The following is a 27,955-nucleotide window of genomic DNA, read 5'->3' on the forward strand; positions in this document are numbered from 1 at the left end:
GCTGCGTCACTCGCCTTCAGAGCGGCGGGGCCGCGCCGCCCCTGCGGGCTCGGGAAGCGAAAGATTCGCCTGAAACCCCCCCGACGCCGCCGTGGCGTGACGCGGCGGGCAGCAGGCAGGGACATGCCGGCGGGCGGAGAACCGGCCCCGGGTGCTGCCGGCGGCGGCCGCCCGCAGAGGCGGCGGCGGTGACGGGGGGCGCCCTCCCCGCCCCGAGGCCGCGGCGATGGAGGGGGAGCGCTCTGCCGCCGGGGCACCCGCGCTCCTCCCTGCCGGCCGGGAGGGGAGGCGGGGGGGAGGAGGAGGCGGCCCGGCCGACTTCGTGGCTCTCCTCCCTCCGGAGGTCAGCTCTCGGATTTTCAGCGACCTGGACGTTGAGAGCTTGTGCCACGCGGCCGTGACGTGCAAGGGCTGGCACCGCGTCATCGAGAGCAACGACGGCTTGTGGAGGCACCACTGCTTGAGCGTGAGGGCTGTCTGCCAGCGGGAGATCGACTGCGATCGAGGAAATGGATATTCCTGGAAGGTAAATTTAACATCAGTGGCGTGACGTCAGCAGCGTCGAGGCTTCTGGGATTGGTAATAGAAATATGTAAAGAAATTACATCAGCACATCTCCTCTGTCCCAGGCTAATGGGAGAACTGCTGTGATCACAGCGTGGCTCAGCAGTGCGCCCCAACAGCTGGGCATCTGGTTAAATACACAGAGAGATGAAAGCAAGGCTGTCCCGTTTCCTACCCAGGGCCACATCTGGCCGGCCCGGCTCACCCCGTGTAGTCCTCACGCTGCCCCGCACCGCCTCACCACTGACGTTCATCACAGCGAAGTCTGCACAGCCCTAACATGAAAGAATACAACTTACCCCCACAAGGCAGTGCGCACTCTCTGGTTGTATTTCATGGGAATAGTTCTGCTGGCGAGGAATGACTTCCCAGAAATTCATCTTTGGGTTGCTCTGCCTCAATACGCCTTGAGCAACACACATCCAGGAGAAAAAAAAATGGGGTAGAGAAGAGGAAACAAGCAGGAGCTCAGAGGAGCTGTTTTGAAACTCTCCCTACACACACTCCCAGTTACAGCTGCTCTGAGGAGTTAGGAGCTGAACGTGCTGGAAGATCTATCACTGTCGAGTCCAGCCTGCAAGCTGAGGTAGATCAGGAGAGGAGTGGTGTCACAGTTACTACTCTGGACCAGCTAGAGGATGATCCCCACCTCATTTTAGCTGGTGTGTTTGAGAGCAGGGGGGCGGTGGAGGGGTGAAAAGAGAGAAGCAGCAGCAAAAAAAAAAAAAAAACAAACCACCCACAAACCAAACCAAACAGTTCTGGACTCCCACATTTCAGTAGAGTTGTTTCAGTATGAGGCAAAGCCATGAGCAGGTCGTGGTTGCCCTTGAAATGTACAGCTCTTACTACTCTTGCACAGGAATTCCCAGAGCTCCGATTCTCTATTTTATCTGGAGGAGATTTGAAGTAGAAGCAACAAACACACCAAGTCAGCATTTCCTTGCACTAAAAGGTTGGCTGAAGAGAAGAACCCAGCCAGCCTGCATTAAGAGCCCAAACAAGAGTTAAAGGTCACTACCCAAATAGGAAGACAAAGCGAAAGGCACCTCTTTTAAGGAGTATGGAGGAAGATTAATTCCCGGTTTAGGGCTTTCATCTGGACCCTCAAAGAACTGAGGCGAGAAGCAATCCTCCACCCAACTTAGAACAGGAAAGTTGGAAGGAGGCCAAGGTCTGCATCTTGGCAGCAGTGCACCTTCCTGGGCTTAGCATCTAGATATCCAAAGACACATTCTTCAAATGCTTCTTCACATTCAAAAATTCAAATCCTTTTTCTAGCATTACTATTCCAATGCAAAACTTACTTGTATTGAATGCAACTTAATCAGTTCACTTCCAAGAGTTGAGCTGTCTGTTTTTCCATCAGATCACATTACTGAGAAACTACTGGAAAAGCAAAGTGAAGCAAGAATGGCTGAGCGGGAAATACAGCAACATTCCTTCACAAAGCAGCTTGCCAGAGAAAAGCATGTATCCGATGGACGTCGACACATGGGGAGAAATCCTGGAAGCAGAACTTGAGAGATGAGAAACTAGCACTGCTTCTTGCAACTCAAGAACCTTCTATCAACAACTCACAGACTGCGAAACTGTAAATATTCTTCTGTTCAAAATCAGTTGTGTTTGCAAACATATGATGAAAGCTTCCCCCCCCAAAAAAAAGTCTATTTTTTTATTTGCACTTTATCTGATTAATTTTCTGTAAAATTCTAAATAAGACTAAATATTCAGTTGTAATTTTATATTTGTAAATTTAACGTTCTGCTGTATTGTCAAAAAGATGTTGATTGTACTTTCAGTTTGCACTTTTTATTTTGGAAGAGATGACTTTAAAAAAAAAGCGTGTTTGACTTGAAGTGTATCATATCAGCAGCACAGCACGAGAGCCCACAAAGGAAGGCTGCAGAAGGGCCAAATCCAGACATTGGGAAGAAAAGAAGAGGCCAAGGCAGCCACCTCAGGATCAGCTGAACATCCCCAGCGCCCATCTCCAGGGACGGAGCCCTCACAAGGATCTTCTCTGAACCTGCACCCCCAGAGGTGTTAGTGCTCAGGGCAGCACTGCATTCCCACTGCCCGGCTATGGGACTCCTGGATTAGGACTCACAAATGCAGGCAAGGGGCAGGACTGAAGCAGCCACGTAACTAACGGTCTCTCTGCCACTAGCTGTGCATTTTAGTCATTTGCATGATGAGGAGTAGAGCAAAATTTACTACTTCGAACAAAATAACTCAGATTACCATATGAAATAACGGAACTTCATATATTTTTGTAGTCAGGCTAAAACACATTCAGAAATCCAGTTTTTTCCTATATGAGCATCTCCCATCACACAGACCCTGCTGCACCAGCGCCAGTTTTTGGCACTGACTTTAAAAACCGCTGCTAGTAAAAGAGGAGATGCCTGTCACATTACTCAACATAAGAGTGACCACAAAATCAATTTATTACAATTCTGTTTGAATATGACCTTTCCCTACCTACTTTGCACTAAAAAGTGGGAAAACCCTGGGAAGGTCCCTATTGCTTGAAGTATTCCTACAAAATTCAGTCACCAATCTGGGACCAGTTTTCCATAGGAAGACTTCTACCATGCTTATGAAACTTAGTTAACATGAAGCGATTTCAAATAACTACTGCGGACTTTGGCAGAAAACATTCTGGCAACAGAAGGGCCAAAGTGTCCCGTCATAAACCTGAGGTTCAATGGCGCTAGATCAGGCTCCTGTTAGATACAGGAGTTTACTTAAATGAGGTCCAGCCCTTACCTTTAACGAGGGGGCCCAATAACACTAGATGGAGCAGTAGAGCAATTTTGCTCTGAAAATACAGGCCACAGTCCTCTGGGCTAAGACCCAGTAGCGGTTTTTGTTTGATGGTGCTGGTGATTAAACAAACCATTAGTTTAAACTTCCTTCCGACTTATGCATTTTTATTTTCTCACAGTTATTTAACCATTGCAGAATATCTGGTGAAAATACCTGGTATTTTTTACTCCCTTTTATTGCAACTTTCTGGGCTTACAGGCTGTTTGTTGTAGGTGCCCGTATCTACAGGCCAAGGAAGAAGCACAACAGCCAGGTGAAACTGGTACTTCTAAAGTGCTTCCAAGAACAGTATGTTACCTGATCCCTTTTCTAGTTTGGAGCATTCAATAGATCTCATCAAAACTGATCCACTTCCTCGAGCCTCATACATTTTCCCCAACAGAACAGGTTTTCAGTTCCTAAGCACCTGTACCTTTTCTAAATCACGAGTAGCATATCTAATTGAGACAGCTTTCTCATCAACAACATTGTGTAACATAATGCAATGACTGGATAATGCTTCGTATACATCTTTTGCAATTTATTGCTTATAGGTAAGTGTTAGTCCCAGGATCAGGACCCCATTGCACTAGGTTTTATAAAGATATGCAACATCTCCCTTTACTGCCAAAAGAGTTAACGCTGTTCTTGTGGGATGACTGCTACGTTAGCCAAAACAGATGCAGTACCCAAAATTCACTGAAGCTTCTGCTATCACCCCGCTGGCAAACATGGCTGAAGCATAACTCAGAATAAAGAGCATTGCTAAGTATGGTGGGTGTAGCACAAAGCTCAATGAATTGCAAACACTGCTTCCTTTATTATTAGCTATTCTGCTCTAAGACTGTATCTAGTTAGCTCAAATTAAAAAAAAAACCAAACAAACCACACCCAAGCACAACAGTTTTTCTACTGAAGCTGCTGCCTCACCCCTGCTCACAGTATCTTTTACCCTGAATTTAAGAGAGCTAGAAGTGAAAATAGTGCATATAAATTAATAAAGAAGAAAATAATACTAGCAGTACATTCTCATCACCTCAGGAGTGCCCAATTTACTAATCATAAGACAGGAAAAGTGCACAATAACGGATCTAGTCCCTCACCCTTCTTCTCACCCAGCCTCCTCCTGTTACCTCCAGTCTCTAACTCCCAGACATTTATCCCCTCTTTCTGCTCCTTTCCTGCCCCTCAGCTGTCAGTTCTCATATATTTGTCTCAGGATACAATTTTTAAATAGAATAATTATTCTGGTATAAATCCCGACACAGAGTTGTTTCACTGTGCACTTAGCTGTAGCTTTTCCCCATTCTCGTACGAGCGTAGGAATCACCAGTATCTGTTGTGCCTCTACCTCTGTCCAGATCGGGTGGCTGTGCCTCATTAAACACTCAGCTATGCAATTAGGCAAGGCCTGGATCTTTAAGCCTGGAGTAGCAGTGGTGTAAGTTTCTCATGAAAAATCTATTACTGAAAGAAAAAACCAAGTATTTAAGTACAAATTCTCATGAAAACAAAGCTTGCTTCTCCTCCCCGCTCTGAGCCCCTCCTTTAAGGGTTTTAATTCCCCCTGGAGATTTCATTACAGCAATTCTGGCCTTCTGTTCTGCTCTCCTCTGCCCCTGCACCACCTACTCAGCCTCCCAGCTCCGCTGCAGGCTGGATGTGCTCTCTTCTCTTTAAAAACACCCCAGCAGCATCCATCGCTCCAAACAGTGGCACTTCCTACACCAGCTGATGCGGACTCATCTCTTTCCCCTCCTACCTGCAAGCAAAAACCACCAAAATGCCAGCAACAGAAAGACCGTACTGGTGCCTAAATCAGTGCTAATGTGTAGGTACCCTTCCCCAGACAGCGTCCTCAGCAGCTAAGGCCACACATATAAAACCCACTTACCATCCCAGGACACGCACCAGCTAGCCTCCCACCTAGGTGACTAGTGAAACCATTTTTCCGCTCCAGTGCCCAGCTCTCTTACCCATAAGTTCCTGAGGAAGTGGAAAGTTCTACTTTAGCAAACCCCACTGACCTTCCCACTGCGTTCAAATGCCAGTTCTACACTCCTGCTCGGAAGGTGTCAGCTGCGGAAAGGCACCCGAGGCACCCATCACCCAGGCATCCCTGGCTTTCCTGCCTTTCACCCTCCTGCCCACCCAGCTTTCCTAAGACAGAGCAGACCCTTTGAAAGAGCACGTGAAGCTTGTGCGGTGCACAGCAAATACGATGTCCTCTGCCCACACACCCCAACTATGCAACACAGGCTCAAACCAGCCAGGTTTCTGGGATGAAAAAAAAAAAAAAGTTCCCCTGCTGCACAAAATGTCCCAGGCTGCTGCACACAGCTGGACATCAAGGTGCCCAACACCGAAGCTCAACCTCAGGCCCCCTGAGGTCGGTATTTTATTTCTGCATTTCCAAAACCACCTGTGGTATCAGAACCTTCCTTGTGACTACGTGGTATTGCAGTGCTCCATTTTTGAAGGGAGGAGCTGACAGCGTGGCTTTATTTCATCATGGTGCAGGATGTGGCTTTGAGCCATTACCATTAAGAGTCAGACTAAATGAAAAAGAAAGCACGACATGTTTAATCACCACAGACTTTTCTTCATTAGACCACTCAAATTTCAAAGCTAATTTTGTCAAGAGAAATGTTTCTTCTGATAGGCAGGCCCTAATGTTTTCATGTCTCTATCCTGTTCATCTCCAGAAGGTCCCAAGTGACAGAGTTATCCCAATGGAAGACAGAACAGTCAGGCTCAGGACTGGGATCAGCTGCTTCAGCCTGCGAGAGCTGACAGGTAAAGGCATACAGATGGGAGGATCTGGGGTGGGGGTCGTGGTATTTTCTCTCCAAACGAACTTGGGTAGAGGCATATCAGATTCCCAAGAGCATCCTGACACTTTGCGGTTGTTTTTCAGCATATTGTTGTTCAGAAAAGTCTGTCCCCAAAACCATGGAAGAAATCACCTGCTGCATTTAACACTGAGTCAGTGGCAGCTTCTGATCAGCACAACAGCGCTAAGAATTGGGGGTTGGTGGTGTGATTTGTTTTTTTTTTTTCAGGCCTCAGTGCTAAGGGCTAGACCTACTTCAACTATTCTGGTAAACCAAAAAAGCCCAAGCTACAACTGTGGGTAGAAGGGGGGAGAAGGAGAGAGGTGATGGACAACAAACTCGGAGGTCCTCGGGGACCTACCAAGATGATCCCCAAGAGGCCAATTCTATGTACCAGGAGAGGTGCCTGCAGCCACCTCTAACTCCTCAGAATTGTCATGTCCAACACCACCACCCACGTCCAGTAACTGTGGATTTTCAAAGCTGGGGGGGGGCGGGGGCGGGGGCGGGAATAAAAAGCAGCCTGGTAGAGCATGCAAATCAGGTACAACACTAGCTTTTTTTGATTCACGTTTAAAAATATTATTAGAATGGCACATGCTGGTTTTAATGCATGGTCCTTAAAAATCTTAACAGGCAAAGGAGCTGCTGCTTGCCAATATGGGAGTGTTGACTGCACAGGCTGGTTTTTTTGCCAAGATGCCAGACACTTCAAGCTCTACACAAAGATTTCTCCAGATGTCGCAGGACACCAATAGCCATGAGATAATGTATTAGCTATAAAACTAAATATTGCTTTTAAACATCTCCGTGATCTCAGAACACAAGATGTTACCAGCTACCTATTGGAGGAATCAACTTGAAGGCTGAATTGAAGGCGTAGGTTGAGCAAGTTGGGAACAGAGGGAAAACTTCAAACCAACCAACCAGCCACCTTAAGCCTTTAATTCTAACAGGGGAAAAAAGAAAAGTTGAGAAAGGCAAAATATTTTTTGCAGCAACAGTATCTTACAGCTAGCTGATAAACGAAGTATGACAATACCTCGTAAGAACTTCACTCACCTGTTCAATTGAGGGAATATTTTCAATAGCTTCCACTATTATTCCATCACAATATGAAGAACAAGAGTACTGTACAAGTTTAGCTAGGAAATCCTAACACCTAGGTTTCGCAAGATACAGTGTATAGCCATTTGACAGTATGGCCAATAACAGAAACGTGCCTCAAGTTTCATCTACTGTGGCTGACCAAACTAATCAGCTTTTCTAATGCACCTTTGTGTTTGAACATCACTAGCCTGTAGACAATTTTATCACTAAATTATGCTGCTCTTTTAAAGTCATTCTAACACGCAACTCTTATCAACACATGTACCTACAGATAATAACACTGGGCGTTCCTCGTATGCTTAAAGAGGGAGCCTATAACAGCACTTAATATCCATAAGTAACCAAACATCTATACACAGCGTGTAGGTATGAGGAGATGAGAGGAAGTTTTTGCTGTTCTAGAGGCGTGACTAAAGAGCACGTGGTATGTTGTTGCACATCTAAAATGCCACTAGGTGTTCATGTTTACGTATCTGAGTTCCACTCTATGAGGCCTAAAAAGCAGAGCCACAGGCTCTCTTTTTAGATTAAGACGTTTAGGTCAAAATAGCTTTAAGAAGGAGGAGGTGGGGTGGAGGGAAGAGGAGAAAGGGGAAATTGAAGATGTAAATTGGGAAAAAAAAAAAGCCTTACTTTAAATAAAAATATTAGTGTGTCTACTTTTGGATTTTTTTAGTTGTTTTTTGTTTTAATTAAACTAGTAGATCCCCAGTTCCTCCTCCTCTCCCTTGATCACTCTGGTTTATTAATAGCCAAGATTTTGGTGAAAGACATACTGAAGGCAAATTCTGAAAAAATTACTAACATAATTTCCCTCCCTTTCAACTGCTGGAAGCAAAAATCCATCAGTTTCATCAGCACTTGCCTTCGATTCCTTTCCTCCCTCGTTCTCAGTCATCTTTTAATGGGATGGAGAAAGACAGGGAAACCTGTTGTCATCTTAAAAAAAGGCAAGAGTCTATGCAGGGAAGGTGAAGAGTTTTACTATACCCTGTTACACTTATAATGGAAGTCCAATCAAGCATGAAAAGCGGCGTCTTCCTCAGCTTTCATACACAGTTTTACTCTCCCTTCAACCAAACTGAAAGGAAAAAAAAAAATAAGCAATCTACAAGAACCAGAAACAAAGTGTGGAAAGCCACAGTTTTGGTTCTAAATGCAAAGCAGGAAGTCCTACGTTCTAATCCAGGAGAAAAAAAAAAAAAAACAAACTTATTTTGAAACGAAGCGAGAGGCTTTATTTCAAGAAGCCTCACGAGTAACAACAAAAGAAGAACCTTGTTTTCAGTCAGAGATTCTTCAAGGGTGTTTTTTGTTTGCTTGGCTTGCAGATCACCAACCCGCCATTTTAAGAGGTAAAGCAGTTCCTAAAATACCTTCAAAAGGTGATGAAGTAACCACATTCAAATTATTCTTCATGCATCAGATTCAGACTTCAATTATATCATCATCCCACACAACAAAAACAACTTGCAGATACAGATGGCGGCTCCCTGCCACATTCATTTTGCAGATCGGCCAGGACTAAGTCTCATTCTCATACTGAAACGACTTCCACAGAGCTGGCAAAAGACACTCTCCTCTTTCGGGCTCCAATCCAGCGGCTGCTGAAACCAGGTGGGAGCAGTGCAAAGGCTCCACATTGCAACAAGGCTCCCGTGAGCAGCTGAGCCACGTGTGGTGGGTGGGCAAAGTCAACCCGAAAGGCACCAGCGCTTTAGCAGTCAGAACACTGATCCTGCCTCAACCATTTGCTTTTTAAGTCATCTTTATGTTCCTTAGCGTCACACAAGTACCACAGAAACATATGAGAGATACACTCAGGAACCCCACTCCTAGGTAGCGGAGAAAGGGTTAGAGAGCAAGAGAAAGATGCCTTAGTCACTGTCAACATTGGTCACAAGAAGCAGGCCTGAGATTTCCATCCTGTGTCCTGATGCTAAAGGGCAAACATCTGACACTTTATACACTGCAAACTGCTCATCTGCCAGGCTAAATAATATAACTATGCAATTACTTAATCGTATAATCTGGAAGAGATCCTTCAAACCAGAGGCTGTGTGAACAGCCTTGCATTTTATTTTACCTCAGCTTTCGAAAAGAACCTCTTGCATATTGTGGCATATTATTAACACATAAGAGCATATATATTCCACTTTTATTTACTTTAGGACAAACTCAACATAATATATTTACTTAAAAATTATTTAAGTAGGTATGCTAAAGAACTTGGTACTATTTATTTCATGGCACATACAGTTTTCTCAGGCTGCCAGAGTATCAAACCCAAAAACTCCTCCAAGAAAAGTGTTTGGTGAGAAGAAAACACATCCCCCTGTTAGCCAGCAGGAAACCCAAACTGGAGAAAGAAATTTGAAGCCCATCTTCAAGTCTTCTACTGCACACAGAAGCTCACACTGAGCACGGTAAAATCTCTGTACATCAATGAGAAGACTGCTGTTCACAAGCAAAAAACACGTGCACTTTTCAAAACACAAACTGAAGGCACCCATAGAAATACCGACTACCTGCAACCAGCAGAGGACTGTTATCTACTCATTTTGCTTTTTAAAGTTCCTCCTATAGTCTCCTACAGTTTTAAAAGGTACAAACAAAAAAAAAAAAACACCAACAAAAAAACAACCCACCCCACCCCCCGCCCCCCCCAAAAAACCCCATCCTACTAAAACGTTTCTGTCCCTCACTAAAAAAGTTACTTAAGGGAAGCCTTCAGGATTCTTAGTTTTGGTGCTACCCAAGCCTGAACTCAGAACAAAGGGAGGCACATTACTAACAATAAAAAATGCTTATCCAGAGCCCTGTGAAGCAAGTTGTTTAAACTTAAAATAACTTCTGAAGTATTTGAGAACAAATTAGGAAAAAATAAAAGGAAATAATTGATGTTTAATATTTGTAATAAAGTGACCTCTTTGACAAAGACAGAAGCAATATTACTGCACTGAAGAATTATCTGCAGTGTTGTAAGACAAATGCAAATAAAAACTCCGTCTAAAAGAGAGATCTGACAGTACACACTAAATCTTACCTCAGAGGCCTTAAGTAGTTTTTTGCTCTTTACGAACTAATTTTGATTAACAATTCCTCAATAAACTGTTCTATTACTAAAAGCACGTTTTCAGCAGATCTTTAACACTTTCTGTTAACTATTCTTTCAAATAAAAAGCAAAGGCAGCACACTGCAAAAAACAGCACCAAAATAACTACATTTAGCAACAAAATAACACTAGCCTTACCCTTCAGAAGAAAGCTGCGGTGCAGGGAAAGTAAATAGCTCTTGGAAACCACTGCTAGAGATTCATTAAGACAGAACTACCTCCATATGCAGTGTTTATTGGATTATAAGAAGAAGAAACACCTGTGGCTGAAAGCTTGTCAGGCAGTTACAGTCCTCATGGATGTTATTTTTTCAGTGTATGTGTGTGCGGTTTGCTTTGTCGTGTTTTCTTTTAAACCATGGAAGAAGGAGCTCTATGTCTACATGGGTGTTTTTATGGCTGCATGGTTAATAAATGTTCCTGAAAACCTGAGTGCAGTAAGCAGGCAGTCAGCATTCCAGAGGAGGGAAAACTGCTCAGTGTAATATGTGGCAAGTCAAACATGAACCTAAGAGGATCTTTATAGTAAATTATATCATACAAGTCTTACAGTAATTGAAGATTATAAATATAATCCTTATCCACAATGGTTTATTTTGCTGTCCTTTAGTCTATGAAAAAAGATTAATTCATGTTATAAGTAAAAAAGGAACTGATTGATGTAGTAATTGCTAAGTGCGTATAAGTGTGATTTAAATAGTTAGGGAGTAAAAACAGATGGAGGAAGCATGGCACACGAAGGTCTGCTCTTCTGTTTTTCCTCTTTCAATTAGTAGCTCCTTGTACTAGGCCTGCTCTCTCCTGTCTTGTGCTAGCATTCAGGATACGTGCCTCTTCCCTTCCATGCCTTCAGAGTAACTAGGCTGGACTCACAATCTACGATAGACTTGTAGTTGCTTTTTAACACTGAATTCCCTTGGACAAGAACTATTTAGTATCTCTAGAAATTGTAGTGATGTAAAACTAACCTTTTTTTTCTCATAAACAGACATCTGTTACAGTAGTCCTCACCACCTTGTCTCAACTTCAGTAGCTCTCTCCTTAGTGACTTTCCTGACTCAGTTCAAGGGTTGTGACAATTGTCATCCTCTCATGCACGATTCCTAAGGTCAGACTGCTGGTAGCATTCAGGTACCTACTTTGTTTTTCAAAAGCACCGCCATGTTCTAGGAAACCAAATGTCTTTGAAAACTAGCCCCATAATAACCCTGGTCCCCAATTTGTCCCTTGTGAAGAGCTTATCGGAGAGAAAGGTCTGTGAAATATATCGTTTTTCTTGTCAGGCCTTGTCTGAAAGTGGACTAGAGCACATTCGCCCTGGAATGTAGAGCTAATTATTGATGTCAAGAAATGTATAAGAACCTGACTAAAAGGAAGAACAGTTTGGAGTCACTCCCAGTACCGGTCTCAGGCAAATGAAAGCATTTATAGCAAGAAATGTAGGTAGGGTGGCATCAGACATAGACTTCCAGTCTTCCCGTTTCGGCCAAGAAGCAGAGACACCTACAAACCCTTGTGATCTGTCTTCAGAGGAACTACCTATGAGGTTAGAGACCCTATTGATATACTCCAGTACAAATAGCTCTTCCACAAATACACTGGCTAGCATCATCTACCAGTGAAAATACTGTTCATAGGTGGGTAGCTGTACCCTTGACTGGGCACAGGGAAAAATGACAAGGTCAAAGACTGGTAAAACCTTTCTAGTTGTATTAAAAATTGGCAGTTGCAAGCCTCCTTTGATAAGCTGGGCAAGTTTCTGTTGTTTGGTTGTGTGGGTTTTTTTCCTGTTTTCCCATGCCATAGGGTATTTTTGGGTTAGCGAGCTCTGAAAGCAAAAATATGCAGCAACCACAAAGCAATTATCAAGAAAGCAGGCTGAGCAAACAAGGTATCTTTTTGCCATGAGTCTTCCTTCCTCAGAATGACAGACCAGGTTTCAGTGATCCCGTCAGCTTGCGTGAGATACAGGAAGCGCCTGCCAGAAGCCGATTTCCTCTGGATGTCTTAAATGGATGTGACGATGCAGTGTCTGCCAGCCTGCTGTCCCTGCAAGGCTGTGTTTCCTTTGTGATAAGCAATACTAAGGCAAAAGACCTTCAAGCTCATTAGCTCAGATACAGGATAATTAAGCAGAATTGAGGAGAAGCTTTAGCTCCAGATTTATTTTTAGACTGAAGTGATCTGAATACAAATTCTTAAGGATAAGGTACCATATCAGATCTACGAACAGAGTTCGGAAAGTTTTGAAGTTTACTTGCACTCAGAAACACCAGTCTGCACCAGGAACAGTCTACATGCAGAATCTGTCATTAACTTGACTTTCAACTCCTGCTTCAAGTTTAAGACTTAGAAGTTTGATACATACAGTCAGACAAAAATACAAGGATTGATCTGGTAACCTGACGCTGTCAAATAATGATGTTTATTTCAGTTACAGCAAGCATAAGGTTTCTCTTATATTCTTAAGACCAAGGACAGAACCAAGGACTAAGTATGTTGCTGGAGGTTAAAAAAGAAAAAGAAAAACCTAAACAAACCCACTTCAAATTAGCAGTTCAGGTAAGTAACCCATGGTTCCTTTCCCCTTCTCCTGTAAAACTCTTAATTCAAATACAGGTCAAATCAGCAGTACATGGCACCATAGCAACTGCTTTTGAGACCTAAATGAAGGGAAATAATGGTCCTAGAGCAGATTCTTGTGGAGAAATTTAGCAAAGGTCAAAATCAGGGGATAAAGAAGTTGAACTGCGATTGCTTCATATTTGAAATACTGTGGGAAGAGATTTTTCCTCATACCGCTGTCATTGAGTTGTACTCGCTTTCCGCATGGTGTTTGTGTAGTTGTCTGCAATTTTTCCTTCCTTAACACTGAAGGATTGTAAAGGAGTGGATCGGGTTTCCAACTGAGTTGATTTCTTTCCTTAAATCTATGGCATTACTTGTATAGGTGAACAAGCAGTAAAAAGATCTGGTAAAGAAGAAAGCGTAAAGTTTGTCTCAGGAAGACTTTGAAATATCTGATGATACTGAAACACAACACGGGCTGAATGGTAGGTGACTAGTTGAGTTCCTCACTCACAGTCAGTGACATGACTCTGTTCCCTGTTAGTGGTGAAATTCTATCAGCGGTGACAGCAGGGAAAGGTATAAGGTACGACCCTCCCAAGGCAGACCGATTACTCTAAGCAGCACACATTAATATGGCATGTTCTATGCTATAATTTAGTAAAATATTACCATAACACAAGGGGAAAAAAGTTTGTTAGTGCCCAGTATAGAATTGAAGCTTACTATCCACCCTCACCCCCAACCCACAAGCCTTAGGATGCCCTTCTGGATGATATTGCTTTCTATCAGTGAAATGCTAAAATTCCTGTTTTATTTTGACTAACTAGTTTCGGTTGTCTGTCTTCTCGCTGGCAGATCATCTTCATTTTCCAGTCCTAGCAACTGCCTGAATTGCTTTGATCCACTCTGTACGCTCTGTAGACGAGGCTGCTTGCAAGTAATAGTGGATTTCATCTGCTGTGATGATTTCAAAGAGGATGTTGTCAACATCGTACTTCTTGGCTACAGGGAAGAAATAAGGAAGTCAGCTATGAGAGAATAAAGTCTTGAATTTACATCGTTTCTTCCTTTACACACTGCAAGGGGATTTCCTTCCTTTCTACAGCTGTGCCTGATCAAGCCTTCGCAAACAGATTGCAAGATTGGGACCTGAGATAGACCTCTCCTTTGGAGAACCAACCCATGAATTCTGAACATGTCACCTGCAGGAGTCTCTGGTTAATTAATCTCCAATCATGGAAGGATCTGCAATCCTGCAGACAGGTCATATTCCCCAAACCCTCCCATGCCTTGCCAGATACAAAAATAAGATGTTTAAGTTCACGTCACGTCCAGAATCTCCAGTTCTTTTCATATCTGCCAGCACAGCCTACACAGGTGTTGAGATGCCAACAGACTTTCTTGCTGGGTATGACAGTCTGCCTCTCCCATAGAGAGGAGAATGCATGGAATGAGTGTTTCTTGTTCCTTGCACCAACGCTTAACCATTGCTGTTCCCACAACTTCTGGTTTCGTGAGGGAACAGAATGCGAACAGTAATAATTTGTTGGCAGAACCATTTCTAACATAAAGCTTCCATCTCAAATTTATCAATTAAAAGAGCAAACTCAGCTTTCTTTGTCTGAGGCCAGTTATCCTAACATACAGATGGTGTCATCCTTTTGACAAGTCTTCTCTACACAACTGACAAAACACAAGATTCCCTGTTGCTATCTTTACCACAGTATCCTTCTCCAGTAATTAAGACAGCAACAGAGAGACTAGTTACTAGAATAATTACTGAATCATTGCACATAGATTGCTTTTGAGTAAAAGCCACTTGTGATTTCAGGCAGATTGAAAGAATGTACCAAAACCGTATTACGCAGCTCATTCAATATCATTCCTTACAGTCTGGCATATCTTCCACTGCTGTCACCACGCAGCCTCTCAAGTGAATTGCTCCTAGTGGTTCTTCTCCCTGGTGAGGACATGAAATCAAAATGAAATGGAACACTTGTGAAACTGTTCACATATTAATATCTGGCTACAACTCCAGAATGGAAACAAAAACATTTGCTGACTTAGTATGTCACCTGGGAAACCAGGAGATCCTCAGTCTGTGTGTGACATAGAGGGTGGGGGGTGTGGTAGGGGGAAGACCTGCAAATAAATAGGAAATCTCTTTTGGGATTTGGGATTCAGGGTCTGCAGAGTATTTAGCATGTCCTGAACAAAGGTACAAGAAGAATATAAGCCTCGTGCCAACTATAACTTTTCTTCTGATGTCACAGTGAAAAGAAAAAAAGATTAGTTAGAAAAAGAGTAGATCTTAGAAGTACTCTTACCAAGCAGCAGGAGCAACTATACTCTTATTTACAATTTGGCCTCTTGTGCACTTCAGGACTGTGATAGTCAAAGAACGGGTGAAGATGCATTTTTGTTGGCATAAGTTTCAAAGAAGCAGCCCCTATAAGCTGACACACCTCAGCCCTTTGGGAGGGAATGCCAGGAGCAGGAAAAGCTGGGCATAGGGAGGTCAGAAACTCCTCAGGGTTGATTCTTCAGTGTGTCTAGGCTGCCTCTGCCAAGGGGGACAGGCATGGCATAAAGCACCTGTAACCCACAATGGCACTGCTCCTGCAGCAATGCAGGATGAAATAAAATGCTGAATCTACCTGAATGCCAGCTTTTGGGGGGCAGGTTTTGCCTGTGGCAATGCTCCTTCCTTTCTTAGGGCAGGGTTTGGCCCATTAGAATGACATAAGAAATGGAATGCCATGTCTCACCCGGACACAGAAAATACCTCAATTATAAACTGCAAAATGACTGTATTGTGTTCATTTGCACTTATGACTTAGTTCATTTTAATCGAGTGAGAGCACACATTAATTCTAATTAATCACAGATAAGAGGTGAGAGCACAGTTCGGTGTTACCTGTTCCCAGGTCTGGGTGGCACTTGCCACCCTGACTTGGCAGCCCCAGAAACCATCCTTCACTCTGCTTTTCCAGAGGATGGCTAGGCCCTGTGAGCACAAACAGCCCCGCTGCCCTGCTTGGTCTGCCCTATCACACATTCCCATGCAAATACTCCATTCAGATATTTCTACAAGGCATTGGCTTTAAAACAAACAGGGAAATAAACCAAATGTCTCTTACTCCAGCAGGATCATAGTAGTGAAGATATGCAGGGTCGTCTCTTAAAACAAACTTTCTCACTTTCCAGTTCTTCCTCCGATGTCCCTGGGAAAATTGAAAAACAGGAATGTCGCGAACTGCTTTGCCTGCAAGCGCTTACAGTCAGCTTACCCACACATGAGAGAACAGGCATATACAAAAGGGAGAAAGCTGAATATTGTGGACAGGAAATATTCACTGGAGTAGGATTTGAACCTGGCCTTTCCGCATCCCACTGTTTTGCACAACAATTGGGCTATCACATTGGTTTCTCTTTTTATTTTTTGTACAAAGGAGGACAGCTTCAACATGGAAGATTCCCCTAAACACGTCTCATAGTCTGGTAGCTATGACATTCACAGGAGGTCTGCGAGAACTGGGCTTAAATGCTTGCCAGCAAACATGGCTGCGAAATGTCTTGCAGGAAGGTACCTTGAACTATGGGCAAGAAGGAGCTGAAGGTTCTTCTCTCTCTGCAAAGACAACAACAACAACAAAAAAGGCTTATCTGGCTCGAGCACCCTGGAGAGTTCATGGCTGAGAAGCTCAAGCAGATATTAACACCACCTTCTAATATGGATGTAGATGCCTCATTGCTTTCAGAAGATGTAGATTTTCCCCACCCATCATTTCAGTCTGGGAAACAGGCATTCTCAGCAGAAGCAGTGACACTTCCAAGCAATGATCCACAGCTCGCTGAGGGTGACCAAATCCAGACTAACACTGGTGGAAGACTGTCATGAATCATTTCCTCTCAGCATTTCAAAATATTAGTTTCTCAATTAACTACACTGTTTGCAAGGAAGCTCTTACTAACTAGACAGAGGGTGAATGTGACAGGGTAAGAGTTAGCAGAAAGACGCGTATTTTATTTCTTCCATTGCTTTTGAGTAATCTGATTGAGCAAGAGAACTACAAGTGAGCACCACCAAAAAGTTCTTACGCTCCCAAGGGATATTTTAACAGTGGAAGTTTAGACTTCATATTAGGAAACATTTCTTTACAGAGAGAGTGGTCAAACACTGGAACAGGCTTCCTAGAGAGGTGGTTGATGCCTGATGTCTGTCAGTGTTGAAGAGGCATTTGGACCAGGCCCTTAATAATATGCTTCAACCTTTGGTTAGCCCTGAAGTGGTCAGACAGTTGGACTAGATGATCATCGTAGGGCCCTTCCAACTGAAATATTCTGTTTATTGAAGAACCTTGGTCTTGCCTTCAAGTTCACTAATATCTGTTTGCAATGGCCTCAGAAAGTAAGGATATTAACATGACATTCACCATATTGCTTAAAGTTTTGCTGGAAAGGAAGGTATATAGTTATCTTCTGTCTTACAGATGGGACAGGATCAAACATTAGTGACTGAAAGGACTCCTTTGTTCAGGTATGCTGAAAAAGCCTATGAAAACTAGCAACTGAATCCAGTTGTATGTCTAAAGGGAAACTGGATTGGCAGCCTTTTTACCTGAGTTCAGTTCTGCATTGTACCAATGACTTGTCACATCTCCTGCTTTAGCACTCTTTCCTAATTAAAACTATGATCTGTCTCATTTTGTAATAAAAGCAATAAACCTTGCAACATTGGGCAAAAGCCCTGCTGCCATACTACAGCAAGCATTCTTTGTGCAAAGGCAATAGGGAAAGAGATGAAACCTGTCAAGTGTGGAGATGGCATTGGCTAGTTTCTCTCTTCTCTAAAGCTTTTAGGTGTAAAAGAGTAATCTTGTATCCATGCAACATCATCCCAGTGACAGGATGGAACACGTGCAATACTGACCTGTTTCAGCAAACATCCTTGTTTGACTACTATGCCTCTGAATTCTTCTTTCAGGACCACATCATCGTCGCTAGAATTTCCCTCGCAGAAAAACCCACTGTCTGGCTGCACGACCACAAGAGAAAATTCAGAAGTTACATGGCTGCTGCCTGCTTATGTACATGTACAAATTTGGCTTCTCTTTGGCTTCCCTCCATCCTGTTTTTTGCCACCCAAAAACCCAACCCTTTTACTGCAAAAGTCTCCCAGTGAAGTTGAAGAGCTCTCCAAGTCACCATGGAAGCGTTTCAATGTGAGGTAGGAGCACACCAATGAGTCTCAGGGCATCTGAAGACAGCTGGAGCATCTGTGTATATGTCAGTGCCTCCATTCTCCACGATTCTTGGTATCACATTTCCTCCACAATGGATAGGCTGCCTCAATCCCATGATGTCACAGGTTTTTAAATGCACAGATAGCAGTTCATATGAAGAAATGCCAGCACAGCCAATACACTCGAGGCTGGCCATCCCTGCACCCAACAGACTCTTCCGCCATCCCTCACAACCTTCTAGAATTTGGGAAGAAGAAATGCTTCATCTAAGCTGTCTTCTCCAACAACAAGAACGGGCCCTCGTTTTTTAAATTTGCAGTTTTCTATAGCTGTGATGTTGTGATGTGCACACTGAGCGCAGGCTGCCTCAGGATCCATGCATCACATCCATTCCACACCAGGTAAATTGTGATGCTACTTACTGAAACCTTACACTGTTCAAATGATCTAAGTGTAGGTAACCATTTGTATGGCTTAGAGTAAACGTCTGTGCTGCCTACTTGTATGATAGCAAGGCATTGACCTGCTGTGGCCTTCTCACACCACATTGGTATTGAATCAAACTAGAAACAAGCTGAAAGCAAGTAGAACGCCATGGGCTGCTAGCAGAAGTATCCCAGGTAGCCAGGAACTGTGATGGCCACAAGACTGCCTTCACCAGCAGTGTCTCTGCTTCCATTGCTGCACAGGTAAAGTCTCCCTACCAGGGACACATTCTAGGAAAACAAATGAAGTAATGGAAGATTCGTTTTGCTGAAGTCGAGTGATTCTATGTGGTAAATATAAACAGAATTGTAATATTTAAGCATTTTACTTGACAGAAGGCATACTCTTTTGTTAGCATAAGTTCATAAGCCAAACATCTTTAAAACAGTATTTGACTGTGATTGTGATATTGCAAGTTCTTCAAATCAATCTACAGAATATGAAGCAATGAATTGAAAAGGTTGGGTAAGCTACCCAGGACACATGTTATTGGCAGATACTAAAAACTTCTGCTGCTCCGATCACAGGCAAGGGTGTGTGTGTGTGTGGGTGTGGGTGGGTGGGTGGGGGTGTGTGGGGGGGGGGTGTCTGCACTGAGTCAGATTTGATGGCTCTGCACAAAAATAGGTTTGTAACTTGTGGCACTCTGAGAAGCCCCATGATAATGAATTACTCTCTCCCCCTTCCACTGAATCATGAGGGGAACTGATGGCTAAATTCTGGCCACTGGTGAAATTACCAGGAACAAAATCTAAGTTAAAAGGAACCCAGCTTGATCTCAGCATTCAGTTCACACTTAGAAGGGTGCCAGAAAAAAAAAAATGTCCTGCTTACCAATATTAAAGTGAGCCAGTTCATTCTGAGTAGCATATAGAGAAAGACAATTAACATGGATCTCTCCATTTCTGTACAATCTTTCCTCCAGGACTTAAGAAACCCAACAAGAAGCCTGAGAAAAGCAGAGCATCAGCAAGTCTGGGACAGTAAAAAAAACAGAATACAACACTCACAAAGTAATAGTAGGCATCGCTGAGATCTAAGAAGGGGGTGTCTGACAGTCCCTCAGCAGCAGCCTTGGACGTATCCCCTGCAGGCTGCAGGTAGCCTTCACTCAAGAGGGAAGAGGCAAGCATCAGACCTTCTTTGCGATTTCGGATGGCGTTGCTAGACACCAGCCAGTCAATCACAGCGATTCCTGGTTACAAAGGAACAAACAATATCAACCACAAACCAAGACAGACAGGAGGAAGCCTAAAAATACACAGGCAACAGGCGTACTCCATCTATTCATCAATCTCCTGAAAGATGATCTTAGTGACAACACAGAGAGCTAATCTGGAAAGGTGCCTGGGTCATCCAGTGAGGTACAGCCGATGCAACTGATGGCAGGGGCCAGTACAACTCTTGAACACCGTACCTGAGGGAGAAGAGAGCTGGGAGGAGATGCAGGGCTGAACTGGGAAGCCTCAGGGACAGGGGCTGGGGAAGTACAAAGGACAGCCAAGCCTGGAGAAGGCAGTCTTCCTTCCAGGCTGCTATGTTATGGACACAGTGCTGTTGAAACAGTGTGACTTTCGACTCTAGCACCCACAGATTTGACTTGGAGCAGGACAGGAATTACAATGTGACACAGTTTGTTGATGAAAAATTGAGAAAGGAATAATTCTTCTGGAGTTGTTTCATGCAATTGTCTACAAAGATCTACTTCAATCTTTCTGGCACTGGTTAAATTTCTTCCTCCTCTCTTGCTTACCATGGCCATAACTGAACACTTTTTTAAGCTTCATCCTTTGAGCACCTCACGTGTTGGTCAAGAAAACATCTGCCAGGTTTTCTTCTCAAATTTCTTTGTGCTCTACAGAGCTTAGAGCTGTTTAATCTATCTGTAGTCTCTCGGCCCTGTTCTCCCCTTATTGTATGGAAAAGAAAGACAAGAGTTCCTTACCTGTAAAGCAGTGATTGAACACTTTATTATCTTTTTCCAGCTTCAACTCCTTTATCCCCTTTTCTGGATCTTTCATTGAGAGGTACAAAGCACTGTGCATAAAAAGAACCACAGGAACTGTTAGCAAATAAAAAGCTTTAGCCAGTTTGTACAATTAATATCATTGTCATTCACGGGGTCTTCGTGTTTTGCTGGCATATTGCTCTCTGCAGAGCTATAGCATGGTTTAGTTTAATCTCCTGAAAAATTTATGTTGCAAAGGCTGGAGGCCTCACTACATCACTGTCACAGCTGCAGGAGCAGAGAGGGGAGTGCACAAACGGCTCACCACACCCCCGTATTTTGAGAATGGAACAACTTGTGGTGACTGTAGTGTGAGCAGAGGAACACCCACTGCTGAGGCACCTTCACAGGGCCCTACAGCCTTGGTGCCAATAGGGGAGCTCACTGCTTTACGCTGTGTTCCCCCAAAGGTCCTTGGCTAAGCAGAAAACCTGTCACTGTGACGTCTCAAAAGCCTGCATGCTCTCAGAGGCCCTAAGTAACCTCAGTGAACCCTGGTGTGACTTCCTTCCTCCCACCCGCTTTTCGTTTGCTCAGAACTCTAATTCCTTGGAGCTCTGGAATGACAAGCAGGACAAATACTCAATGTCACAGGCTAAGTCCTTTGGCCTGTTAGTCAGGGTGACCCTCTGCTGAAGCCTGTGAAGTCAGATTTAGTCGGATCTTGGCCTTGTGCAGTTTTACTGTCTTGTAAGGAGCACTGCAGCCTCATTTGTATTTACTGCTCAGAGGCAAAAAATAAATTGTCCTTAATTTTTTTAAGTACTGACAAACAGATGGCTTCCTGTGTGTGCCCTTTATCTCTTCTTCTCCCTTTGCCAGTTCCAAGTTCTCTGGCAGGCAATACTCTCCGCTCACCATCCAAAAACTAGGCTAACATCAGCATTTCTCTGGAGAGCAAACAAAAGGTTTAAAATACTTTTTCAGTAAATTATATATTGTATGAAAATATACAATATATAATTTATTTATATTGTTATATAAATTATATATGTTATTATAGTATAAATTATATATGTTATAATAATATAATAATTTATAATAATTATATTATAAATTATATATGTTATTATATTATAATATTTATATATATAAATATTTATATATTCTGGAAGAATCACACTTTGGCTGGGGTCTCCTTTTGCACTGCAGTGTGCTCAGAAATTTCCTTATCAGCAAAATCTTTTGATAAATAAGCATATTTTGGTAAGAGAAGATGTATTAAAAATGATCTTCCCAGTTCTGATCGCTAGCTCATTTCTGCGACATCGTACGTTCTGCAACTGTTAGTCATGCAGAAAAGACTCTGAGTGAAACCAGAGAGGTAGCACGGACAGACAAGCTCAGAGCTCTTCCAGACCGAGGTTACATATCTGGCACACTGTCGGTGGATGGAAGTAAATGGGGGAGCAGAGCTATGAGAACAAACCTCAGGTTGATGGTTTCAGGCAGTCTGACAGACTTTCTTGTGGATTTTCTGGCAAACCTTTGGCCTCCATCTATGCAACGAATTGCTTTCTTGATATCCCGTACCCAGGCATCTCTTTCCTCCAGGTAGGCAGCTTGAAAAAAGTGGTCCTGCTGCTTGGCTGCAGTGAGCTTGAAGACAAACTGGAATGATAAATGATGTTTTTTAAAAGTTACTTTGGTGTAGCCAGTTGGGCACGATTAACCTAGTACCACCACGACATACAGCCTACCTGTGCCTAAGGGACTATGGAAAGTGCCTTAGAGCCACAGTTACATTAAAAAAAAAAAATGAAGAAAAACATGAACAGGCAGTGAAGGTAACTGACGCCTTTTGTTACTTCCCTGTGAGCGATCCTGACGTTGTCAGTACAGCCAAGGTGAGTGGCACTGATACAGCTGCTGATCATAACTTCTGCTGGGAAGTTCAACACAGCTGAAAAGCTGAAGTGCCCAGCCCTTGCAGGCTTACAGTGGGTGTAAATTTGTCTTAATGTTTATAGAGCTGTGGTCAGTCTGAAGGAGGGAAAAAAACCCACATCAGGTTGCTCAGCTACTGATTCACAGGGGGAGGAAAGGTCAGTCACGTTGGAGAGTAGCTGAACACGTTTGCAGCCTAGCAAACCTTTAAGGGCTTGGTAGTGAGATGATACATCCAACCCTTGGCTACACCTTATGATCACTACCTATCTAAACACGCTAGCAACAATGGAAAGACTGTATTTCCCAAAAATGAGTAAAGATCTTTTAAAGGTAGTCCCAGCAGAAAAAAAATAACGCCAGCCTGAAAAAAACACCCACAAAGTTCACACTGTTTGACCTCGTCTTCATCCAGTGATCTTTTGGATGGAAAATCCGGATCTAATTACTCAGGCAAGAGGGTTTCCACTTCCTCTAAAATATAGTTCTCCATAAGTGGAACTGTAATTTGTTCCATAGTTGTATTAGAATAAATACAACAGGCTCTGACTCAGTGGGCATCTAAAAATGACAGGCTAATCATGCAAGCAAACAGCGCGGCTTTATGAGGGCAAGTAAAGCAGAGACTATCGTCAGAGAGTGGTGAATCTACAGCAATGAAATCAAAACACTGAATGAGTCTACTGAAGCTTGCATTTGTAAATGGCACGTTTCTGAACATCTCTAATATGCATCTTCCAGATTGCTGCCAATGGGAAAAATTCTGACGCCCTGACATTGTGCAGAAGTCCTGCTGACTTTCATGGAAGACAGATTTCAAACCTACAAAGCAGTGGGTCCTCAAAAATCCATTTCAGACAGAAAAGTAACCATTTCTTATCTGACACTGTTCATATTTCCAGCAACACCCACCTTTTCTATTATGCAGTAAAGAGCTACATCCTGAAAATCAATGTATGGTGCATGTGAAAAGCAAACAGAGATCTCTCTAAATCCCAATATCCAAGAGTCATGCTAACACATCAGATTAACAGAATGAAATATCAAAGCACCAAAGCAAACTTTTACCAAAGGAAAAATCAGCATTCTCGAAGTCAAAGAGCTGAGAAGCAACATAGAGTGAAATGCTAAAGAAGAGTTTTCATTTCCAGTACACAGAGACTGGGAAAGCTCTTTCTCTTAGCTTTAGCTTTTAGAAAGCTAGGCCACTAAGCTAGACATGCAGGCTTCCTCTGAAAGTGGTGAAGAGGTTGAGTCTCCAATCCTATAAGTGACCAAGCTTCCCTCTGATGATGCATTATCTGTTTGTGCTTTTGAGAAAATTAGGCCATTAGACTGAACTAAACCCCAACATTTTTAATAGTTTAAGTTAGGACAAATGAATCTGACTATGAGCAACCATACATGATAATGCTATCCACAGGGGAGCCATGGGGAAAACAGATAAAGCACAAGTATAGCAGAATTAACATCACATTAAGGAATGATCAAACTTTGGATCAAGAATAGCAAACAGTGGTGAATGCATTTTGAAATAAAATCTCAAAATATGCAGTTGCAGCCTCTTCTGAACAGGCTGTATCTCTGTTTAACAAAGCCAAGATTGCTTCCTTTCCCCTCAGCACCTGCTTTTTGCAATTGATTTAGGAAACAAAGTGTGTTGGTGATGTGCCCTGAGGTTTCAAGCTAGGCCCTGATGCAGATATACAAGCCAATTCAAAAAGCTGAAATCTAACCAGATGAATATAAAAGCCTGTTTATGGCTCAATAGTGCCTGCTCCAAACTGAGCCCCAGTGACTGAGACTGGACTTAAAACTGACTTAATGATAATTATCCCACTTTTCACCTTACAGAACTCCTGTCCTAAAAATATACTTTCATTTCTAGCCATATGAAGTAATGTATGCAAACCACTAAGAACCAGAATAATTCCCATGAGAGGAATAACTGTATGTTTTGCAATGTAACCAATGAGAAGGCAGGATGGAATGCAGAGGCACTGAATTCAGCAGTATAGTAAAGCTGTAAAATGTAAGATACAAAAATCAAGATATTACATTTTCAAGAAATACATGTATAAATTTAGGTTTAATCATATTGGGCAGTTGCAGTTTTGACTGGTTGAACAGTGCAAATTTTAAGAGAAAACACGTCTCCAGGGCTGTTGGTCTATGGACTTGCAGAACGATTTCACCAACTCAATAAAGAGGACCCGCTCCAACACGTGCTGACGTCATTTGGATCGCTTCCACTGACTTCAGCAAACTTTGCATCAGATCTTACTTATGAAAAGGTGTTTTGGGTGCCTCAGCCCCCAGGTCTGAGATCCCTCCTTTTTTTCCTCTATTCTCCCTCAGAAAAGGCCCCAGCAACTAAAATGAAACATAATGTAAAACTCATTGCAGAGTCAAAGGAACGATGCTCAAAGACTTCATCACCCTTTGATACAGATGCAATGCATCTTCTGCAAACTGGTATATCCCCAAGCAACCCTTTGGGCAGGTGAGGATCTCTCTCACTCTGCCCTCAGCAGACATCAGATACTTCAGACCTCTCTGCCTATTTTGTAGAATGCACATACGCTGGTGAATTATCTTTTCATTATTGTTAAATGTGTTACTGTTACTGACATTTCAAAGCAACTACTATAGACCAATACTGATGTCAGTGCTCCTGTGGGAGTTAAAAAAAAAAAAAAAAAACAACTCCTCCCCCAGAAAACCTGTTTGGAAAGGAATGCAGAATGCTTTGTAAGAAAAACTTAATTTCTACCATTATAATGTAGGAACTGTGATGTGATACTCTTGAACATAGTACCCTTCTCCCCAGCATTATGCCTCATGTACAGAGTAAGGAGTGCTGTGCTGAGGCTTGTTAATTAGATAATGTAGGAACATGGTTTCAAATCAGCAGAATTAGAACCAAATGCGTGCAGAGATACTTAATTTCTGTTCCTTTATTTGGTTATTTAATCTTCCTGCCCCATGCTCTAGTCCCTAGACATAATTATGCTTCACCTTTATTATTCATGGTTTGCAAAAGATGTAAAGCCAAGTGCTGTAACAAAGAGCTCCCAGCCAGCGCCCAGGCAATGCACTGGCACACAGCCATGCTGGCTGAAGCAGATGGTCAGATCCGGAGCTGCAGGGGTTAAACAGTAAGGTTTGCTCAGCCATGCCCAAGGGTGGCTCAGGCAGGAGCTGTAAGCAATAAGGAAGAGTAAATGGGCTTGACCAGCGGTCAACCTCAAAAACCCTTCTGAATCAGTCGGACAACCGCCCTTGCCAGCTGAGGGATCAAAACACCTATGATGGGCACGGCGTGGGAATGCATGATCATGCAATTCTCCTTTCAGGTGTGATAATACAGTCTCCTTCTGTGGACAACTGCCAGTACCTAGAGAGAGCTAGGAAGAGCAGGTAGCTCTTGATGATCCTGCTCTGGGTGGGATTTCCAAGGCAATGGCGCTCTAAAACCTTTTATTGCCAGGAAAAGCAGCCATCTACAACTTCTTTGACTCAGCGCAGGATTAAGAGAAATCTTTATTCTCTGCCCCATCCTTTTATTGTACTGCCTCAAAGAGAGCTTCTAAATTAAGAGCCCCTTAACAAATTAAGTCTGAAAAGACTCTATAAGAATCAACTTACTTTTTTTCATGTAAATATGGGGTCTGCACAAAGAAGAAAAGAAAGAAAAAAATAAAAGAAAGAAAGAAAAGAAGAACGGAAGGAAAAAGGAAAGCCAGCAGGTCCAAACCTGACACCAGGGACCCTGACTCCACCTACCACAAACCTAAGGATGGGTATAATTCTCCTCACTTATATGAGAAAGTGAAGCTTGCTCTCTTCATGCACTCTCAAACTTTCTTCCTATTTTTCTAATGCTCTCAGAGACTTCTATCTTTAGTCAGGTATCCTTGTGGTAGATTTCTTTAAACTTTAATTGGATAATCTTCCAGATTCTGGGGGACCCCTTTGTCAGAGGAATTCCTGGGGGTATAATGCCTATTTGATGAAACTGAGTTGCTAAAATAACAAATGACTGACTAAAGATACGATTCTTTGCTCATACGAGAAATCCTGTTTTACCAACAACTATTTTTCAGGAACCCCATAACAAAATATGTATGCTTATACATTTATCTTCCTGTATCTTTTTTTCTGTCAAATAAGACTCTGAATTTGTAAATATAGTGATCTGTGTGTTTCACTGGGAATTGGGACCTCAGTCTGTGCACTTGCTACCCTCGACCTTAGAGATCCCAAATGTGTAGGCAACAGTTGAACTACTTTCTCTAAATCAGTTTCGGTTTTTGCTCTCTCCGAGTGTAGATGTGACTCTTAGACACTTGCAAAAGCCCTACAAGTAACAATGCAGTGTGCAATTAATACAGAATGCGTGAATGTGAAGTGTGCAGGGTCAGGTAGTTACCAAATGGTAACAAAAAGGTTTGGAATTACAGCTTTACTTGGGCATTTGTGTCACAGCATTTGTCTCTCTCCTGTCTGAGCAAGCCAGTTGCTGCTCCTTGACAATAAATAAATGCTTCCACTGCTCATGAAATAGTTTCCCACACTTTTATTCTGTGGCAGCTAGATTTATAGTTAATACAGAAGTTGCACCATTCAGCTGTTAAGTGTCCTCACAACAACATAATTTAGCTCTGCTCTCTGACAGACTCAGAGATTTAAAACAAAACAAAACAAACCATCACTCTCTGAATTCCTCCTCTTGAAGGATCCTGAATTTTTCCTGAGCAGTCACACTTTTCAAACACTACACAAGTCCAAGCCTGCTTGTGACCTTCTAAGACAAGTGAGAGTCGCCACTAGGATGAGTGTAAGGCATTTGTAACCACCAGCCTTTTGCCCCTTCAGTGCCTCCAGGAGTATAAGTATACTGTCAATCATTGTTATAAAAAAAGTACTTACCATTCTTTTGCCGAAATCTTGGCATGGGCTGTTAATTGAGCTTCCTTTTAGTGGGATCATCCCTTTGGGGCTGTTGTCAGCCTTCCGCTTGTAGAATTCAATTCCATCTTCTAGGAGCACGACCCACATCGGCTTCCAGGTATTAAACATGCTGCCCTGCATCAGTAAATCACTGTGTATATTATGTTCAATAAATCACTCTTCATACGATACCCACTGAAGATATGGCTTCCAGGGAGTGTCTGACTGACACCAAAATAACTATAGTTAAGTGTCTCAAGGGGAACATACCACAACCGCACCCATCTTACTATGCAGTTAAAATACTTTGTTATTCTTCTGACCACCATTAATTTCCCCTTGTAGTCACCCCAGCCGTGAGTTTTTCCA

General features: G+C 42.8%; 2 protein-coding genes across 14 annotated transcripts in view; one reads left to right on the plus strand and one right to left on the minus strand.

Annotated features, from left to right (window-relative positions):
• FBXO48 (F-box protein 48) lies at nt 1–9,955 on the plus strand. Of its 5 annotated transcripts, XR_015708171.1 has the most exons (5): nt 1–526; nt 1,934–2,158; nt 2,438–2,682; nt 6,081–6,171; nt 6,846–9,955. XR_015708171.1 is itself a non-coding variant. In XM_009472145.2 (2 exons), exons 1-2 carry the CDS (start codon nt 227–229, stop codon nt 2,093–2,095), a joined length of 462 nt encoding a protein of 153 aa, XP_009470420.2. In that variant the 5' UTR covers nt 2–226; the 3' UTR covers nt 2,096–2,365. The 5 variants fall into 5 exon arrangements, 1 of the variants encoding a protein (XP_009470420.2); XR_015708173.1 differs by lacking the exons at nt 6,081–6,171; nt 6,846–9,955 and having other exon boundaries at nt 2,425–3,482; XR_015708170.1 differs by lacking the exons at nt 6,081–6,171; nt 6,846–9,955 and having other exon boundaries at nt 2,438–3,482.
• A 2,883-nt stretch (nt 9,956–12,838) lies between these two features.
• PLEK (pleckstrin) overlaps nt 12,839–27,955 on the minus strand; it is a 63,848-nt gene continuing 48,731 nt past the window's right edge. For 8 of the 9 annotated variants that reach the window (XM_087774399.1, XM_087774400.1, XM_087774406.1 and 5 more), the window contains 8 exons: nt 27,566–27,721; nt 22,176–22,357; nt 20,684–20,775; nt 19,749–19,933; nt 17,940–18,044; nt 16,147–16,230; nt 14,897–14,966; nt 12,839–14,008 (listed from right to left, as the gene is read on the minus strand). In XM_087774399.1, coding sequence (XP_087630525.1) covers nt 13,869–14,008; nt 14,897–14,966; nt 16,147–16,230; nt 17,940–18,044; nt 19,749–19,933; nt 20,684–20,775; nt 22,176–22,357; nt 27,566–27,721 — 1,014 coding nt within the window. In that variant the 3' untranslated portion in view covers nt 12,839–13,868. The remainder of the gene's footprint in view (nt 14,009–14,896; nt 14,967–16,146; nt 16,231–17,939; nt 18,045–19,748; nt 19,934–20,683; nt 20,776–22,175; nt 22,358–27,565; nt 27,722–27,955) is intronic. The other variant, XM_009472132.2, reaches the window with a different exon arrangement.

This window comes from Nipponia nippon, unplaced genomic scaffold, assembly GCF_047370975.1.
Source record: "Nipponia nippon isolate SJK-2023a ecotype South Korea unplaced genomic scaffold, ASM4737097v1 scaffold_4, whole genome shotgun sequence".
In the NCBI taxonomy this organism is placed as follows: Eukaryota; Metazoa; Chordata; class Aves; order Pelecaniformes; family Threskiornithidae; genus Nipponia; species Nipponia nippon.